Raw genomic sequence first — 19,752 nt, forward strand, 5'->3', positions numbered from 1 at the left:
CCCTAAGAGTCCCCATTGGTGCTTGTTTAGTATCGCAAAGAACTATACTACTGTTTCTTTCTTCTACTGTTGCAATATACACATTTGTGTCATTTCCAGTGTTTGCTTTGTATGCCCAGGGCATTAAGCTTTGAAGGCCGATGGCTTATAATATAACTGAATGGAAATGGGACTAATTTTGAGTAGTAGCTAAGAGAAATGGATCTTACTGCTCTCAGGGATACTTGGTCTTTTACCATATCTCCCTAACTATGTGGTAGGTGGGATTGATAACATGAATCATTGAGAGGCAAAAACAAGAGAAGGCAGTAGTGATACCAGATTCACTTAGATGGAGAAATCCTTGCTAGCTTTTAGAGAAGTCAAAAAAGCAAAACACCTACTCCACCCCTTCTCTGATTCGTTTGGATTCATCATAGTAATCATCCACCAAAGTGTTATTGACTCTCCAGCATCGTAGATTTGTATTATCCTTCGTGTCTGTTATATTGCAGTCCACAATCAGGGTGGTACCTAAAAAAAAAATATCATCAGTATTCAATGAAAATTCTACAAACTTTCAAATTTGTTAACACCTGGATTACAAGTGCATTTTACTCTCGAGCCTCAAATACCTTTTGATTACCAGAAATACTCCCCTAGGCTAATGTTAAATCTACTTTTTTCTTTCCCTGGAGAGAGACCACGAGGGGCAAGTGGACTTCCAGGACATCCATTATAAAGGGACACACATACATTACCAAACATCATCAGGCACACAAATGCTATTTCTACTCCTAGTAACACTAGCAAAGAACTTGACAGTTCACAAAGTATTTTATGCATTTTATCCTTCGGTCTTTGTATCTTCAAAAAAATCTTACAAGGCAGGAAAAGGGGAGGGGCTATTATCCTCATGTTAAGGATGCAAAAACTGAAGTTCAGATAGACGGAGTGACTTGCCCAAATTAGAGGAAGAAATGAAATATGAACTCTAGATTTCTGACACCAAATCCAGTAATATTTCTGCTTCACCAAATGTAACCCCCACCCTTTCCCTCTCTTTCCCTTATCTTGCCTCTACACACATTCACAAATTTCATCAATTTATAGTCTCAATGGACTTTGTCCCATGAGCCTAGTAAATTCTAACATTCAAGGAGTGTTCTCTATTCTAAATGATATTCTTTTAAAAAAAGATTGTGAAACATAACACACATATACCAAAGAGTATAGAATAGAAATATCAAGTTAATGAATTATCACAAAGCAAATATCTGTAACACTTTCACCCCATCAAGAAAACAGGATATTGTCCGAATCCCAGAACCAATGTCTTTTGTCTATTTTTTAATCAAGTTATTTGTTGTTCTGTTTTTTGTTTTTTTGTTTGTTTGTTGTTCAGCTGTTTGAGTTCCTTATATATTCTGGATATTAACCCCTTGTCAGATGCACAGTTTACAAATATTTTCTCCCATTCTGTAGATTGTGTTTTCACTCTGTTGATTGTTTCTTTTATTGTTCAGAAGCTTTTTGGTTTGATGTAATTCCATTTGTCTATTTTAACTTTCATTGTCTGTGCTTTTGAGATCTTATCCAAAATATCTTGCCCAGTCCAATGTCATGAGCACTTCCTTTATGTTTTCTTCTAGTAGTTTCATAGTTTCAGATCTTATATTTAAGTCTTTAATCCATTTCAAGTTGAGTTTTGAATATGTTAAAAGACAGGGGTCTAGTTTCATTCTCCTGCATGTGGATATCCAATTTTCCTATCACCATTTATTGAAGAGACTGTTACTTGTTTAATGTGTGTTCCTGGCACTTTTGTCAAATATCAGTTGGCTGTTGATTTGTGGATTTATTTCTGGACTCTCTATTCTGTTCCATTGATCTATGTGTCTGTTTTCATGCTAATATCATGCTGTTTTGATTACTATAGCTTTTTAGTATATTTTGAAGTCAGGTAGTGTGATACTTCCAGCTTTGTTTTTGTTTTTGGGCCTTTTGGTCTTTTTCTCAAGATTGATTTGGCTATTCAGGGTGTTTTATGGTCCTTTACAAATTTTAGGACTGTTCCTTCTCTTTCTGTCAAAATAATGTCATTGGTATTTTAGTAGGGATTGCATTGAATCTGTAAGTTGCTTTCAGTAGGATGGACATTTGAACAATATTAATTCTTCCAGTTCATGAACAAAGGATATTATATTCACTGCTGAACAAAAATAAAAACTGCTATCCAAGAATACTATACTCAGCAAAGTTATCTTTCAGAAATATAAGAAAAATAAAGTCCCTTCCAGACAAGCAAAAACTAAGGGAATTCATTGCTACTAGACCAGCCTTACAAGAAATCCCTAAGGAAATGCTGCAACTGAAAGTGAAAGGGTGATAATTACCATCATAAAAACATGTGAAAACTAACTAGTAGAGGTAAACTCAAAATCAAATTCAGAATATCTCAGTTCTGAAATGGTGCTATGTAAATCTTTCAAGCCTCTAGTAATAAGTTTAAAGGTCAAAATGGCCAAAAATAACTACAGACACAATTGGTTATTAAAGAACACACAATGTATAATGATGTGAATTAAGGCAACAAAAGTATAAACTGTTGGGGGAGGATAAAAGTCTACAGTATTTTTATGTGACCAAAGTTAAATTGTAATCAGATTAAAACAGTCTATTATAACTATAAAAGTCTTTATGTTAGCCTCATGGTAGCCACAATGATAGAAATTGCATCAGATACACAAATAAAAAGAGAAAGGAATAAAAGCTTAGGACTACAGAAAACCACCAACCACAAAAGTAAACAAGAGAGAAAGAAAGAAACAAAGGATCTGCAAAACAACAAGAATACAATTAACAAAATGTCAGGAGTCATGTTCTTACCAATCAATAATAATCTTGAATGTAAATGGATTAAATTCTCTAATTCAAAGACTTATAGTGGCAAAATGGATTAAAAGAAAAAAAACAAGAACCAACTATGTATGTGCTGCCTAAAAGAGACTCACTTTACTCACTGACTCACAGTAGGTCCGATAAGGATACATATACATGGAAAGTGAAGAGATGAAAAAAAAGATATTCTATGCAAATGGAAAACAAAAGCAAGCAGGAGTAGCTACACTTACATCAGATAAAATAGACTTCAAGTTAAAAATTATAAGAAGAGACAAAGAAGGTCATTATATAATGATCACTAGATTGTTGAATTCTGTTGTTGAATTCTCAATTGCATTTATTTCATTCATTGAATTCTTAAGCTCAGACTTCTCTTTGGTTCTTTTTTATAATATTTATCTGTTGAATTTCTTATTCAGATCATAAGTTGTTTTTCTGATTTCATTAAATTATTTGCTTGTATTCTCTTGTATCTAGCTGGGTTTCCTTAAGATCATTATTTTGGATTCCTTTTCAGGCATTTAGTAAATCTTATTTTCTTTGAGGTTTGTTACTGGAGAATTACTGGACTCATTTGAGGTATCATGTTTCCTGTTTTTTCATGTTTCTTCTGTCCTTATGTTGATAGCTGCATATCTGGTGCAACAGTCACCTCTTCTAATTTTATGAAGTAGCTTTATTAGAGAAAGACTTTTTCTGTAGATGCATCCTAGCATGTCAGTTGGATAGGGTATGTTGGCTTTGGTTCTAGATAGAGACAGAAGTGTAGTCTTCATGCAGTTTCTTCAGCTACAATCCACATCTGCAATATCTTTGAGTGTCTCAGTGACCTAGGCTGCAGGAGTTTGTACTGGCAGTGGCATGGCTTTGCAGGGTGCTGGGCTACCAGGTTGGTTCTCAGGCCAAGGGTGTGTGTGTGCACACACAGTAGGTCCAATGGAAAAGGGGTGTGGTCTTGCCAGGTGCAGGGCTACTGGGCTGGTTCTCAGGCTGAGGGTGAGTATGTACACCCTCATGGGTATGAGGGTGAGCAGAGTAGGTCTGCTGGCTAGGGGAAGCTTCCCCAGTTGTGCAGGACTGCCTGTCCACACAGGAAGCAGGGCACCATGTGTGTTTGGGCACCAAGATCACAGTAATTTCACAGGGCCCATACTCTAAGTAACCAGGATTGTGGTGTTGTAGCCACCTGTATGAACATGGTGGAATGACGGGAAAGCGTTGGGGATGGAGGGATGCAGTGGCTACTGGCCCCCAGAACAGGACTCACTCTAGCAGTAGCTATAATTCCAAGATAGTGCCACGACGTAGCAGCGTGGGTCATAGGGGATAAGGGTATGCACAAGGTAGTTTCCTGCACTGGAGCAATATAGCCATGAGAACTCCAGGCTGCTCCCCAAACTGGGCTCAGGACCTGTGAGGACTGCAACTTTCTTCTGTAGCAAGAACTGCAGGTGTCTGTGGTAATAATGAAGGTTGCAGGGGCCTTCTGCTTACCTTTTCCCTGCAAGGAGAAGTTTCTCTTGGCTCCAAGTCAATCTTGGTGGGGGAAACAGAGTGACAGAGAAAGGGTGATTTCCTCCCCTCTCTACGCTGCCATCCTGGGTTTCTGTGCTCCACAGGGATTCCATCATTTTTATGCTGCACTCCAGCGCCCTCCTTCAGACACGCTAGTCAAAATGTAGCTATTTATTTTATATTTTGGCCCTTTTGTAGGGGAATTAGTGCTAGGAACCCCTAGTCAGCAATTTTGTTGACATACTAATAATCTCTATCTTTATAATATATTTTAATACTTACAAGGAAATGGCTCTTTTTTCTTCTATTCAATTTTTTCTTGGCTGTTTCGAGCATTTTTGACAGAAATTTTAGAAACGTTTTGACAAGTTTTAGGATATTCAGTAATTTAACTGGTATTATATTAAACTGGTATATTAATCTAGGAGAAATAACATTTTTAATACTGAGTGTTTCTATGTAGGAACATCTTTTGAAATTTCACTGAAACACATATTCTTTTATGTTCCATCTATAAAATGATAAAATGCTGCATTTTTAATCATGTAGGCAAGTCTTCCTAATTTCTTGTTCAGTTGTTCCTTACTATTTTATTTCTTGTATTGCAATTGTGAATGCCATTTTCCCTGATTACATAATATATGCTATTTCAGGCATGTAAAAATGCTATTAGCTGTGAATGTTTATTTTGTATTAAAATAACATTAATAAGAAAATGCTAGTGATTATAGTTTTTTACTTAATTTTCTTAAAATTTCTAAGTAGAAACCAGTAGATCATGTTTTAAAAATTATGTTTATCTTCCTCCCTCCAAGACTTCCAAAACTCCTTCTCTTGCCTTTCAAATACATTGGCTAGAATTTCCAAAGACAGGAGTAGAGGAAGAAAGTCAATTAAGAGAGATAAAACAGCCAAATTTGTCTTTTAAGACTATTCACATAATGAGTAATGTGTAGACAATTATCCTTTATTATAGGTATTACTATTTCCTTAAAAGTTTAAAAGAATTATCCTAAAAACATATGGGCCTAGAGGCATTTAAACAGATTTTATCTCTTACCATTTGTTGTTTTATATAAGCTTTCCCATATTTCTAATTTTTTTATATTTGGGTGTCTCTGCACTTAGGGGATTAGATTTGCTGGAAGTTTATCTTTCTCCCCAATCCCCACCTCAACTCTTCTGCCCTTAACCAACTCTGGGACAGATTCTATTAGTTTATTTTCCTTTAATAAATTCATTATTTTCTACTTTTATTCTTGTTGTTTAGTTGGTCTTTTTATAGAGTCAGATGGTTAGTTGTATATTTTAATTATTTCCACATTTATTAATAATAATGTTATTTAAAGATATAAGCTTGTTTAGAGTTGGTCATATGCCATGAAATTTGATATGAAGTATTCTCGCTATCATTATTTTCTAAATATTCTTTAACTATGGCTTTGGCTCTCTAATCAAAAATGCAAATAATTAAGAGTTTTTTTGTCGTTTACTTTTTTAAATTTTTTTTAGTTTTAATTGACAAATAATAATTACATATATTTATGGGTACAATGTGATGTTTTGATACATGTTTATATTATAGAATAATTAAATCAAGCTAATTAACAAATCCATCACTTCACATACTTCATGAGTGTGATTATTTTATTGTTTTGGTTTAGATATAAATTTTTACATTTACTGTATCGTGATTATACCCCATGATCTGTACAATTTCCTCTTTTGGACTCTGGGTTTTTCATAGATGTTTCTGAGAGTGATCTACGTATTAGACACATTACTTTTACCATATTCCTCGAACCATGTAGACTCTTACTTTCCTAGTAAATTTCTCAAAGCAAGAGTATGCTAAAATCTCCCCCTACAACTGAAACAATTGTGTTGTTTTATTGTATTGTATTTCTGAGACTTTTAGCATTATATATTTTGATACACTAGTATTGACACATAAAACTCTATTTTGTGAGATGTTGAGATTTTTGTCTAATTTGCTTTTTCTTCAGATGTAATACAACATATTTATTTTACTAGCGATTTTTTTTTATTTTTTTTATTTTTTGAAATGGAGTCTCGCTCTGTCCCCGCTGGAGTGCAGTGGCGTGATCTCGGCTCATGGCAAGCTCCGCCTCCTGGGTTCAAGCCGTTCTCCTGCCTCAGCCTCCCAAGTAGCTGGGACTACAGGTGCCCGCCACCATGCCTGGCTAATTTTTTGTATTTTTTAGTAGAGACGAGGTTTCACCATGTTAGCCAGGATGGTCTCAATCTCCTGACCTCATGATCTGCCTGCCTCGGCCTCCCAAAGTGCTGGGATTACAGGCGTGAGCCACCGTGCCTAGCCACTAGTGATTATTTTTTAATTTAAAAAAATAATTTGATGCCTTTTTATCTACTTAGATCACAAATTGAGGCAATGCTTATTGATCCTTTTCCATGTAGATTAAGGAATATAACGTCATAATTTTTTTCATTCCTTTAATATACCTTGCATTGTGAGGTAATATAATCCAGAACTCCTGATCAACATTATTTAATAGTAGTTTTATATTATATTATGTATTGTCTGAAGAATTATTTGCATTTTCATTGCCTTTGCATAAACAGATTTATAATAATCATTTTGGGCCCATAGTCCTCATTGCCAGACTTCTCTGCTACCACAACTTTTCCATGCTTCAGCTATCTGGTGTTTTATTTTGATTCCTCTCCCCATGAGCTCAGGTATATCCAAAGGTGGAAACTGGGTGTGTATGGGATTTATCTTCATCCTTAACATTCAAAATATTCACCAGAATATGCAAACGTAATGAGCTCTTCCCCTGGTGATTTCAATGGCTTCAATGATTTTACTCACCAAGCTGTACTTCGATTGAATTATTTTTTGGATAAATGATTTTAGGGACACTTCCTCCATATCCAGCTCTTTCTGCTAAGAAATCATACCCACAGGAAATTGCATTAGAATCACGTATGATACATTCCCAAGTACTTTGATGTAATAGCATGAAGCCCAACAGAGCAGACCATCAATAAGCTCTGGTCAAAATCCCACTCTATAAAATACACATTTTCAACCAGAAGTAACTGAATTGCCAAAAAAGAAAAAATAATAAGCTAGAAGCTGAGCTATCAAGAGAGTTCACTTTGGCCATTATATTTTGGTATAAACCATAAACTATATTGTTTATAATATAAGCTAATAAGCTATTATAATAAAATCTCAATACTTAATAATCCAAAAACACTTTGCAGGCAGTGGCTATAAGCAAAGGCCTGGCTTAGCTTGAGAGAAATAGTAACCCTCTTGTTTTACCTTCAAAAAACTCCCTCATGCAGTTCCTGTTCCATGGCAACCATTAATCTGTTTCCTATTTCTATAGTTTTGTCCTTTTAAGAATGTTATATAGATGGAAAAATACATAATATCATGTTTTTGAATTACTTTAAAATAATCTGGGGAACTGGTGGGAGTGGGTAGAGGTAAAGATGAAAAAAGTCTAACCAGAAGTTGATAATTGTCAAAGTTGGGTGAGGGATCCGTGAGGGTTCATCGTATCTTCAGTTTTGCTCTTCCTCCACCAACTCTGCATTTCCATATTCTTCTACATCCCATCCTCTTCTACTGTTCTTCTAACTCTTTCATCCTACCACCAAACTTTAGCATTATTTCCCTGTATTGACTCCCTGGACTCCCTGCCCCTGAGTCTTTCTCTACTTCTTCCCTCTCCCATTTGTCTGCGAAAATTTAGCGATCATCTACTTAGTTCCATTATTCCTCCTATATATTTGGGGTGGGATATGGAAAAGTTGTAAGACAGGAGCTAAGAAAAATGCAAAAATACATATCTTTTATAATGGCAATAATAATTGTGCATTCCACAAACTATTTAAATGCAGCATGTCCCAAACAAAAGTTATCCCCAGCTAGTTAATATATCATCACCCACTAGATCACACACATGCAAAATCCAGAAGCCATTCTGGGCAGCAGCTTTTCTTTCACCTTCTTCAACTTATCAATCACCAAATTCAACTTTTACCTCCTCATTTCTCAGTCTGTCTTTTTTTTCACTTCTAAACCTTCTATTTTCCATTATTTTCGTAAGCAATCTCATTCACACCCACTTCTTCAAATATCATTTCAAGGCCAATGACTTTGAAGGTCATGTCTCCAGTCCTTCCCCTAAGCTCCACGCGCATACAGGCCATGACCTACTCTGGACCTCCACCATCCAAACGCACCTCATACTCAATGTAGCAATGACCAAACTCATGATCTCACTCCTAAATCTGGTTTTCCTCCAGAGCCATTTTATTTCCCTGAATAGCATCACCATCCAGTCAATAGTGCATGTCAAAAAGCCTGGTTAACTTTTTTGACCTTGCCATATTTCTCCCCATATTCAGTCCAACACTAAATCTGTGGGTTTTATCTCTTAAGGTGTCTTGAACCCATCCACATCTCTCCACCTTCAATGACATCATGTTACCTGTGCCTTCATGCCTTACCTGCACTTCTGCACCTGCACTCCTGATCCACCCTGGAATGGATCATTCTGTGCACAGCAGCCAGTCTGCTGTTTCAGAAATGAAAATTAACTCATGACACTCTCCTGCTTTCAATCTATCTGGCTGCTTGTCATTGTTCTTAGAATAAAATTCATACTACTTACTCTGAATTGCTGTTTCCTACTTGATCTTGGCCCCCGACTACTTACCCAACCTCATCACCTACCATAATTTCTCTCATTCAGGATCACTCTAGCCCTGCTTTCTACTCTTCAGATACTCCAAGTTCCCCCTTGTGCCAGGGTCTTCACATTTGCTACTTCCTCAGTCTGGAAAAAACCTCCCCAACTCCATCATCCACGTAATGCTTCCTGACCATCAGCATCACTATTAGAAAGCTTTCCCTGAGCCACTGCCTTCTCACCAGGCCCTGGTCTGTTTGATCTCAGATTTTTCCTTTCCTTCACTGCTTTCATCTTCCCTATAATTACACATCTTACTAGTGAATTATCTGATTATTCTCTGCCTTCCTTCCTTTCAGCCTTCAAGCTTCATCAGAGCAGTGGTGGTGGCTGTTTTCTTCACCACCATGTTCTCTCTGCCTGGCACAGAACCTAGCTTTGTTCAGTACTCAGCAAAAAGTTCTTAAATGATTGCTTGAAGAAGAGCTCCCCCACGGCCTCTTCCCAAGTTGAGACTATCAGCGTTCTTTTGGATATTTTATCAGCCTCCTAAGTGGTCTCCAAGCTGCCAGGCCCTCTTCAACTCTGGCTTCAAACCATCCCAATACTGACGTCTCCCATCACAAATGCAGCGCAATGACTCTGCATTTGCACCATACCAGGGCCCTTCAGTGGCTGCATGGTAAAGCCTATGCATAAACAGTCCCCTGGACCTTGCCCCTGCTTAACTCCATGGCCTCAGCTCCCACCCTCCCCACCCCATACTCACATAGGCTCTAATGAAAGTCGTTTTAGATCCAACATAAACATAATGCTTAACACTTCCATGCTTTGTCCTATACTGTTCCCTCTGTTCTCTCTGCCTAGAGACCCCTCTTCACCCTCCTTTCCTTTTGTGAATCCTATTCATTCTTCAAAATTCAGCTGAGAACTCCTTTCCTCTTGGAAGCCTTCCCAGACCATTTGCTTGCCACCCATGGACCCTTCTTATTCTTTTCCTGCTCCGCAAACACTGTCTGTGACTCTACCCTTAGCACATGATGTTAAAATGATCCATTTAACCCCAAAGATTCACCATCACCACCAGTCTGACAGTTTCATAGTAGAAGAAACAATGCTTTTCACTTTTGAATTATCAGGACCTTCCATAATACTGGCATATAACAGATGATAAATAAATGTTTATTGAACATGAAGTAGTGACTACTGAACCCATTTACTTCTTAAGGGATTCTTCATTTTACCTGAGCAATTTCACCTTACAAAATTTCCCCTCAGTTACCAATGTAAAATTAATGCATTATAGTAGTCAATCATTTGCTTAATAAATAGATCTGTGCCTAGTCTAGGCCAGGCACTGGGCTCAGTGCCAGGGATTCAACTGTGAACAAGATGAGGCAGGTGCTTTATTTCAGAGAGATAATGGTCAGCAGAAAACCCAAGAGCATGAAAATCAAAAAAACCTTGTACAATTAATTTTCTTAATGACTGTGCTTTTAGCATGAACAATTAAAACTGAAAACCACCCAAAAATATTTAGATCAAATGAACAGTTGCTGTAAAGAACCTAGGAGGACTAGAACGGGCTCTCTAGAAGAACAGCTGGAATGCAGGGAGTCACTGGACTGTACAGAGTAAAGGGCACTGTCCTGCACAGGCAGCAGGGAGCCACCCATGCTGACCAGATCCCCCTAGGGATCCACACCATCCAGAAATAGCTCAGTCTCCCCCAGTACTCTGAAGTGTGATGGAAACTAGTGACAAATAGGAAGGTCTACATCAAAGAAGTATCCAGCCTTTAGTTCTTCTCATCTGGATGAGTAAATATAGAAAACAACTTTCTACTAAAGAAAGAACAAAAGCCACCACAGCAGGAACTCCTTGTCCAGTGTGTTTGGAAAAACCAGTGCTGGCCTGGGCATTGAATGCCAGAGCTCTGGCTCTGTTTCTGACAATAACCAGCTTTGTGACCTTCAATAAGTTGCTTATCTCCTGGAACTCTGTAAAATGTACAGCTTGGGGAGAGAATGTGGGGCAAGATGGCAGAATAGAAGAATCCGCCAATTGTCTCCCCTACAAGGACACCAAGTTAACAACCATCTACACAGAAGAAACACCTTCATAAGAATCAAAAATCACTTATAGTATCTGGTTTTAAATCTGTATCACAGAAAAGGACACTAATGAGATAGAAAAAACGGTCCTCAATCACCAATGCCACTCTCGCCAACCCCCAATATTGGCGGCATGGTATTGAGAGTGTCTCTGGTTGCTGGAGGAGAAAGAACACCGCAATTGTGAGGCACTGAACTCAATGCTGTCTTGTTAGAACAGAAAGGAAAACCGGACCAAACTCAGCTGCCACCGGCTCATGGAGGGAACATTTAAACCAGCCCTAGACAGAGGGAATTGCTAATCCCAGTGATCAGAACTTGAGTTCCTGTAAATCTTACCACCACAGGCTAAAGTGCTCTGGGTCTCTAAGTAAACTTGAGAGGCAGTCTGGGCCACAGGCACTGCAACTCTTAGGTGAGTCCTAGTGCTGCCCAGAGACGGTGGACTGGAGTGGGACATGCAATATACCTCAGTATTCCCATCTAGGGCAGCCAAGGGAGTGTGGGCATCACCCCTCTTTATCACCCCAGACTGCACACCTTACAGCTCTAAAACAGACGCTTTCCTTCTGCTTAAGGAGAGGAGAGGAAAGAGTGGAGAGGACTTCATCTTGCATCTTGGATACCAGCTCAGCCACAGCAAGAGAGGACAATGATCAGAGTCATGGGGCCCCTGTTCCAGGCCTCCCAGAAAACATTTACAAACATACCATGGGCCAGAAGGGGACCCGCTGCCTTGACGGAAAGGATTCAGTCCTTGCAGCATTCATCACCTGCTAACTTAAGAGCCCTTGTGCCATGAATAATCAGTAGCAATTATCCAGGTACTACATTGAATGCTTTGGGTGAGCGTCTGAAACTTGCTGGCCTCAGATGAGACTCAGCACATTACCAGCTGCAGTGATTATAGGGAAAAACTCCTTTTGCTTGACAAAAGCAGAAGGAAAAGTCTGTCTTGCACTTTAGGTACTAGCATAGCCACAGGGGAGGGTAGGTCATGAAGCAGGCTCTTGAGGTCCCTGATTCTGGGACTTGAATCTTGGATGGCACTTCTGCACATGCCCTGGGCCAGAAGGGAGCCCAGTGCCCTGAAGAGTGAGTCCCAGGAAGGCAGCATTCGCCACAAGCTGACTTAAGAGTTCTTGGGCCTTAAGGGAAAATCTGCGGTAGTCTGGCAGTACTCCTTGTGGCCGGCTGTGGCAGTGGCTATGGATGGTGAGGCTCCTCTGCCTTTGGAAAGGGGAGGGAAGAGTGGGAAGGACTACGTCTTGTGGTTTGACTGCCAGCTCAGCTGCAGTACAAAAAAACACTTGGCAGACTTCTAAAGTTTGTTTACTCTAATCCCTCACTCCTAGATGGCACCTCTGGATCCACTCAGGGCCTGAAAGACCTCACCAGTGGCAATCAGCCGTGATGGGAGGGACACAGGCCTGGCTGGCTTTGCCACCAGCTGATTTCAGAGCACGAAGGTCTAAAGCAAACATAAGCAGTAGCCAGGGAGTGGGTAAAGCAGGCAAGACCCAGCACTGTGCTGGCTTCAGGTCTGGCCCAGCAGTCGTAGTGGTCGTGGCCAAAGCGGTGCCTGTGTCACTCCACCGTCAGCTTTAGGTGGCTCAGAACAGACAGACAGACTCTGTTTGTTTGGGAGAAAGTAAGGGAAGAAAACAAGTCTCTGCCTGATATCCAGAGAATTCTCCCAGATATTGTCCAAGATCATCAAGGTGGTACCTCTACAGGTCTGCAAGAACCACAGCATTACTGGGCTAGGGTGCCCCCTAAAGCAGATACAGCTTCGATCCAAACACTCAAATCCTTTGGAAGGCCTTCCCAAGAAGGAAAAGTACAAATAAGTCCAGAGAGTGAAGACTACAATAAATACCTAACTTTTAAATGCCCAGACACTGAAGAACATCTACTAGCATCAACGCCATCCAGGAAAACATGACCACCTCAAATGAATTAAATCAGGCACCAAGGGCCAGTCCTGGAGGAACAGAGATATGTGATGTTTCAGTCAGAGAATTCAAAATAGCTGTGTTGAGGAAACGCAAAGAAATTCAAGATAACGTAGAAAAGGAATTCAGAATTCTATCAGATAAATTTAACAAGGAGATTGAAATAAGATTTTTTAAATCAAGCAGAAATTCTGGAAATGAAAAAATGCAACTGGCATATTGAAGAATGCATCAGAGTCCTTTAATAGAGGAATGTATCAAGCAGAAGAAAGAATTAGCAGGCTGGAAGACAGGCTATCTGAAAATACACAGTCAAAGGAGACAAAAGAAAAAAGAATAAAAAACAATGAAGCATTGCATACAGAATCTAGAAGATAGCCTCAAAAGGGCAAATCTAAAAGTTATTGGCTTTAAAGAGGAGGTAGAGAAACAGAAAAGAGTAGAAAGTTTATTCAAAGGGATAACAGAGAACTTCCTAAACCTAGAGAAAGATATCAGTCCCCAAATACAAGAAGGTTATAGAACACCCAGCAGATTTAATCCAAAGAAGACTACCTCAAGGCATTTAATAATCACACTCCCAAAGGTCAAGGATAAAGAAAGGGTTCTAAAAGCAGCAAGAGAAAAGGAACAAATAACATACAATAGAGCTGCAACACATCTAGCAGCAGACTTTTCAGTGGAAACCTTATAGGCCAGGAGAGAGTGGCATGACACATTTTAAAAACGTTTACCCTAGAATAGTATATCCACAAAAATAACCTTCAAACATGAAGAAGAAATAGACTTTCCCAGACAAATGAAAGCTGAAGGATTTCATATACTGACCTGTCCTACAAGAAATGTTGAATGGGGCACTTCAATCAGAAAGAAAAGGACATTAATGAGCAATAAGTAATCACCCAAAGGTACAAAACTCACTGGTTATAATAAGTACACAGAAAAACACAGAATATTTTAACACTGTAACTGTGGTGTGAAACTGTTCTTATCCTAGAAAGACTGAATGATGAACCAATCAAAAATAATAACTACAACAACTTTTCATGGTGTAGTGAGTACAAGATATAAATAGAAGAAACAAAAAGTTGAAAAGCAGGGGAACAAAGTTAAGGTGTAGAATTTTTATTAGTTTTCTTTTTGCTTGTTTGTTTATGCAAACAATATTAAGTTGTTATCAGGTTAAAATAATGGGTTATAAGATAGTATTTTCAAGCCTCGTGGAAACCTCAAACCAGAAAAAATACAATAGAGTCATAAAAAAATAAAAAGCAAGAAACCAAATCATATCACCAGACAAAATCACTTTCACTAAAAGAAGACAGGAAGGAAAGAAAGGAGGAAGAGAAGACCACAAAACAAGCAGAAAACAAATAACAAAATGACAGTAGTAAGTTCTACCTATCAATAATAACATTAATGTAAATGGACTAAACTCTCCAATAAAGAGACGTAGAATGGCTGAATGAATGAAAAAACAAGACCCATTGATTGTTTCCACACTTCACCTATAAAAAGACACACATAGACTAAAAATAAAGGGATGGAAAAAGATATTCCATGACAATCAAAAACAAAAAAAAAGAGCAGGAGTAGCTATGCTTAGAGAAAATAGATTTCAAGACAAAAACTATAAAAAAAGACAAAGCAAGTCACTATGTGATGATAAAAAGGTCAATTCAGCAAGAGGATATAACACCCAACACTGAAGCACCCAGATACAAAAACAAATATTATTGGAGCTAAAGAGAGAGATAGGCTCCAATACAATAATAGCTGGAGACTTCAATATCCCACTTTCAGCATTGGACAGATCTTCCAGACAGAAAATCAACAAAGAAACATCTGACTTAATCTGCACTATAGACCAAATGGATCTAATAGATCCATTTACAGAACATTTCATCCAATGGCTGTAGAATACATATTCTTTTCCTCAGCACATGGATCATTCTCAAGGACAGACCATATGTTGGGTCACAAAACAAGTCTTAATACACTGAAAAAATTGGAATAATATCAAGCATCTTCTCTGACCACAATGGAATAAAACTAGAAATCAATAATGAGAGGAATTTTGGAAACTATACAAATGTTTGATGGAAATCAAACAGTATGCTTCCGAATGACCAGTGGGTCAATGAAGAAATTAAGAAGGAAATTGAAACATTTCTTGAAACAAATAATGGAAACACAACATACTAAAACATATGGGATACAGCAAAAGCAGTACTCAGAGAAAAGTTTATAGCTATAAGTGTCTACATCAAAAAAGAGGAAAAACTTCAAACAAACAATCTAATGATGTATCTCAAAGAACTAGAAAAACAAGAGCAAACCAGGCCCAAAATTAGTAGAAGAAATAAATGAAATTGAAATGAAAAAAACACAGAAGATCAATGAAACAAAAAGTTGGTTCTTTGAAAAGGGAAACAAAATTGACAAACCTTTAGCCAGGCTAAGAAAAAAAGAGAGGAGATACAAATAACTAAAATCAGAAATGAATAAGGAGACATTACAATTGATATTGCAGAAATCCAAAAGATTATTAATGGCTACTATGAGCAACTCTATGCCAATGAATTGGAAAATCTAGAAGAAATGGGCAAAGTCCTAGACAAATACAACCTACCAAGATTGAACCAGGAAGAAATCCAAAACCTAAACAGACCGATAACAAGTAACAATATAGAAATTTTAATAAAATATCTTTATTAAAGAGAAAGAAATCTCTTTATTAATGAAAAGTCTGGGATTTGATGGCTTCACCACTGAATTCTAACAAACATTTAAAGAAGAACTAATACCAATCCTACTCAAACTATTCAAAAAAATAGAGGATGAGAAGATACTACCAAATTCATCCTATGAGGCCAGTTATTACCCTGATACCAAAACCAGAAAAAGACACATCAAAAAAAAAAAAGAGAGAAAACTATAGGCAAGTATCTCTGATGAATATTGATGCAAAAATCCTCAACAAAGTACTAGCAAAGAGAATTCAACAATATTTTAGAAAGATCATTCATCATGACCAAATGGGATTTATCCCTGGGATACAAGGATGGTTTAACATTTGCAAATCAATCAATGTAATACATCGTATCAGCAGAATAAAGGCTAAAAACCATATGATCATTGCAATTGATGCTGAAAAAGTATTTGATAAAATTCAACAGGTCATGATAAAAACCCTCAAAAAACTGGAAGTAGAAAGAACATGTATCAATGTAATAAAAGCCATATGTGACAGACCCACAGCTAGTATCATACTGAATGGGGAAAAACTGAAAGCCTTTCCTCTAAGTTCTGGAACACGATGAGGATGCCCACTGTCACCACTGTTATTCAACATAGTACTGGAAGTCCTAGCTAGAGAAATCAGACAAGAGAAAGATATAAACAGCATCCAAATTAGAAAAGAAGAATTCAAATTATCATTGTTGGCAAATGATATGATCTTATATTTGGGAAAACCTAAAGACTCCGTAAGAAAACTGTTAGAACTAATAAATTCAGTGAAGTTGCTGGATACAAAATCAGCATACAAAAATCGGTAGCATTTCTATATGCCAACAGTGAACAATGTGAAAAGATATTTTACAAGTAATCCCATTTACAATAGCCACACATAAAACCATATGATCATTTCAAAAATATTAAAATACACAGGAATTAACCAAAGAAGTGAAAGATCTCTATAATGAAAACTATAAAACACTGATGAAAGAAATTGAAGAGGACACAAAAAAATGAAAAAATATTCTATGTTCATGGATTATAAATATAAATATACACATATTATGTAATATATACACCTATTATGTGTATAATATACCCATTATTATATATAATATATCTATTATTATGTAATATATACACATATTATATATACATATATAAACCCATTATGTGTATATATTATATACACATAAATATATACACCTATTATGTACCCACAAAAATTGAAAATTAAAAAAATTAAATTAGTGGCTTGAGCTAAATTACTTTTAGGGTTTCTTCTTCCCCTAAGGTTCTACTTTCAAACCTCCAGGCATATGTTCAAGAGAGCTGGCTGCTCTGGGCTGAGAACACAGGTCTCATGAGCAGCAGGATCTCCCAGGACCATGTCCAGAACTCTGAGATCTGCAGCACTCGAGAAAGGGGAGGCCTCAGCTGGAAGGCCCACAGGAATATTCACAACAATGAAGGCTGAGGTGAATGAGAGTCATGTTCATCACATCTACCATTTTCTAGATACCTGTGTTTCATCAGGCACCCCAGCAGCTAGTCTATGTGCATGATCTCATTTAATTTTCACAAATTAACCAAGAGTTTTGAGTGTTCTGTTGTTCAGAAGAGGAAACTAAGCTGCTCATGCCCTTCTGCCTCACTCTTCCCACCTTCTGATTCTAACAGTGGCAGGTCTGACAGCCTGCTAGCCTTCAAGGAAACCAAGACCTAGAATCACTCCTGCTCAAAGCCCAAAGCCAGAAGCCAGTTCACACAAAGCCAAGAGAAGATAAGGCGACAGGCATACATGAGCATACTTACTGATGCTCACAGTGATGCCATTTAAAACCTCGTACTGCTTCCCTGAGTATGTCAATATGGCTTGACATGCGTAGTTCCCTCTGTCCTCTGCTGAGACATTGCTCACCGAAAGCCTGGTTTGCAAAACAGTGAACCGCTCCCCTTTAATCTCGTTACAGTCCTAATACAAATAAAAACAAAATTCAATTCAATGAATACTTAGAAACCTGTGTGATCCCTAGAATTTAGGTAATTTACAGTCTAACTGGAAGACAGCAGATAGCTAGCTAGCTAGGTAAATAGAAAAATGGGTAGATGATAGATTGATGATAGATGGATAGATAGGCAGCAGAATTCCTTGCCCAGTCTGTATATAATGTGTATATATGTGTGTGTGTACATATGTATGTGCATGTGTGTGTATATAGATATACACAGATTTGACAAAGGATATTTTACAGGCTGAAGTGAATGATACAAACATTAAGTCTAGTAGGAGTTGAGAGGAGAGTGGCCTACGTGAGTTGGAAGGAAGACTTCATGGAGGAAAACTGAGCCTGGGTCAGTTTTTCACAGGAGGACATGAACAGGCAGGAACATCCTCCACCTTCAGGGGCCCATGTCTGCCAGTGGACTCCCACTTAATGGCCCAAGTCCCTCTGACAAGACTGGAAACCCAGGTGAATAATGACTGCTCCCACTGCCTTGTGGGCCCAGTTACACTTTCTGCACTTATCAAGCATTGGACTTTATAGAAGTCCAAAATAATTCTTCACCAACATCCAATTTGAAGGTCTGAACAGTGATCAAAGGATACTGGCCAGGTTTATGAAGGGCACATGTCACATCACTTTTCCCGCTCTCCATGCCTCTTCCATGGACAAGGCAACAACCTCACACCCAACCAATCAGAAGACCATGAGTCTTAGGAATGCTGTCTCTCCCAGCAACCACCCAGAGGGCAAGCCTCACCATTCCTCTGTCCTGTCCTAGGCTCACATTCTCATGCTAATCACCACTTCTTTCATCCCTTGGGCCCACTTCTGAATTCTCCCAAACCTGTTCCCTGTCCTTCAAGAAACTGCACTCCACAGAGTGACTGCTTAGCTAATTGAGTCCATTTGTTCATTCAAACATTTGAGTTCCTGCAGTTTGCCTGCACTGTGACAGGCCTGGTCATGCAGGACTAAGATGCAATCCCTCTCCTCAGGAAGTGCACAATCTAAAAGATAAAATCAACATGCAAACCCCTAATTAAATAAATATTTACCTGCCCAAGTGTTAAGCTCTCTCCTCACTTAGGCCCAGTTCAGAGTCACACTTCATTCTCCACCCCTGGAACAGCATGAATAGAGCCGCCCAGCAGGATGCAGTAAATAATTAATGCCAAACAAGCATTGGCTTATTTATAATGTGAAACGTTACTTCCTAGAAGGCTTACATTATTTCCCTATAAATACCTGATATGGGAAACCAACTCATAATCTGACAACTGCTTATCAAACAAAATGGGAATTACTAATCAGAGTCAGATGTATAAAGGGATCAGACTCTGATATTGTGATGTCTCCTTCTTTAGGATACAGACAAGCACTTTTTTTTTTTCTGAGACAGGATCTTAGCTCTGTCGCCCACTTCCTGAGCTCGGGGGACCCTCCCACTCCAGCCTCCTGAGTAGCTGGAACTACAGGTACGTGCCACCACACCACAATTTTTTGGTTTTTTTAGTACAGACGGGGTTTCACCATGAAGCCCAGGCTGCTCTCGAACACCTGGGCTCAAGGAGTCTGCTCACCTCAGCCTCCCAAAGTGCTAGGATTACAGGAGTAAGCCACTGCACTCAGCCCAAACAAAGCACAATGTCTAGTCCCGGCACTTCATAAACCTCTTCCCTGGACAGACAGCCCTGGATAGTCTGTGGCTAGGCACAGTCTCTGGGCCTCCCTTTCTGTGCTTCCGTGGCTGAGCAGTCCTCTCTCTGACGGATTCATTCTTTCTTTCAAGATATACATATTTTAATCATCTTAAAGTTCAGCCTTGCAGCTGAGGGCCATTCTGTCG

The 19,752-nt window shown here is 38.5% G+C and overlaps 1 protein-coding gene across 14 annotated transcripts in view; it reads right to left on the minus strand.

The window, feature by feature from the left end:
• IL1RL2 (interleukin 1 receptor like 2) overlaps positions 1-19,752 on the minus strand; it is a 58,002-nt gene that overhangs the window by 25,741 nt on the left and 12,509 nt on the right. For 7 of the 14 annotated variants that reach the window (XM_063616754.1, XM_055242940.2, XM_063616752.1 and 4 more), the window contains 2 exons: positions 17,713-17,872; positions 384-513 (listed from right to left, as the gene is read on the minus strand). In XM_063616754.1, coding sequence (XP_063472824.1) covers positions 384-513; positions 17,713-17,872 — 290 coding nt within the window. Of the gene's footprint in view, positions 1-383; positions 514-7,252; positions 7,328-17,712; positions 17,873-19,752 lie in introns of all 14 variants that reach the window. The other 7 variants (XR_010115428.1, XM_063616753.1, XM_063616750.1 and 4 more) reach the window with 2 other exon arrangements.

This window comes from Symphalangus syndactylus, chromosome 14 (assembly GCF_028878055.3).
Source record: "Symphalangus syndactylus isolate Jambi chromosome 14, NHGRI_mSymSyn1-v2.1_pri, whole genome shotgun sequence".
In the NCBI taxonomy this organism is placed as follows: Eukaryota; Metazoa; Chordata; class Mammalia; order Primates; family Hylobatidae; genus Symphalangus; species Symphalangus syndactylus.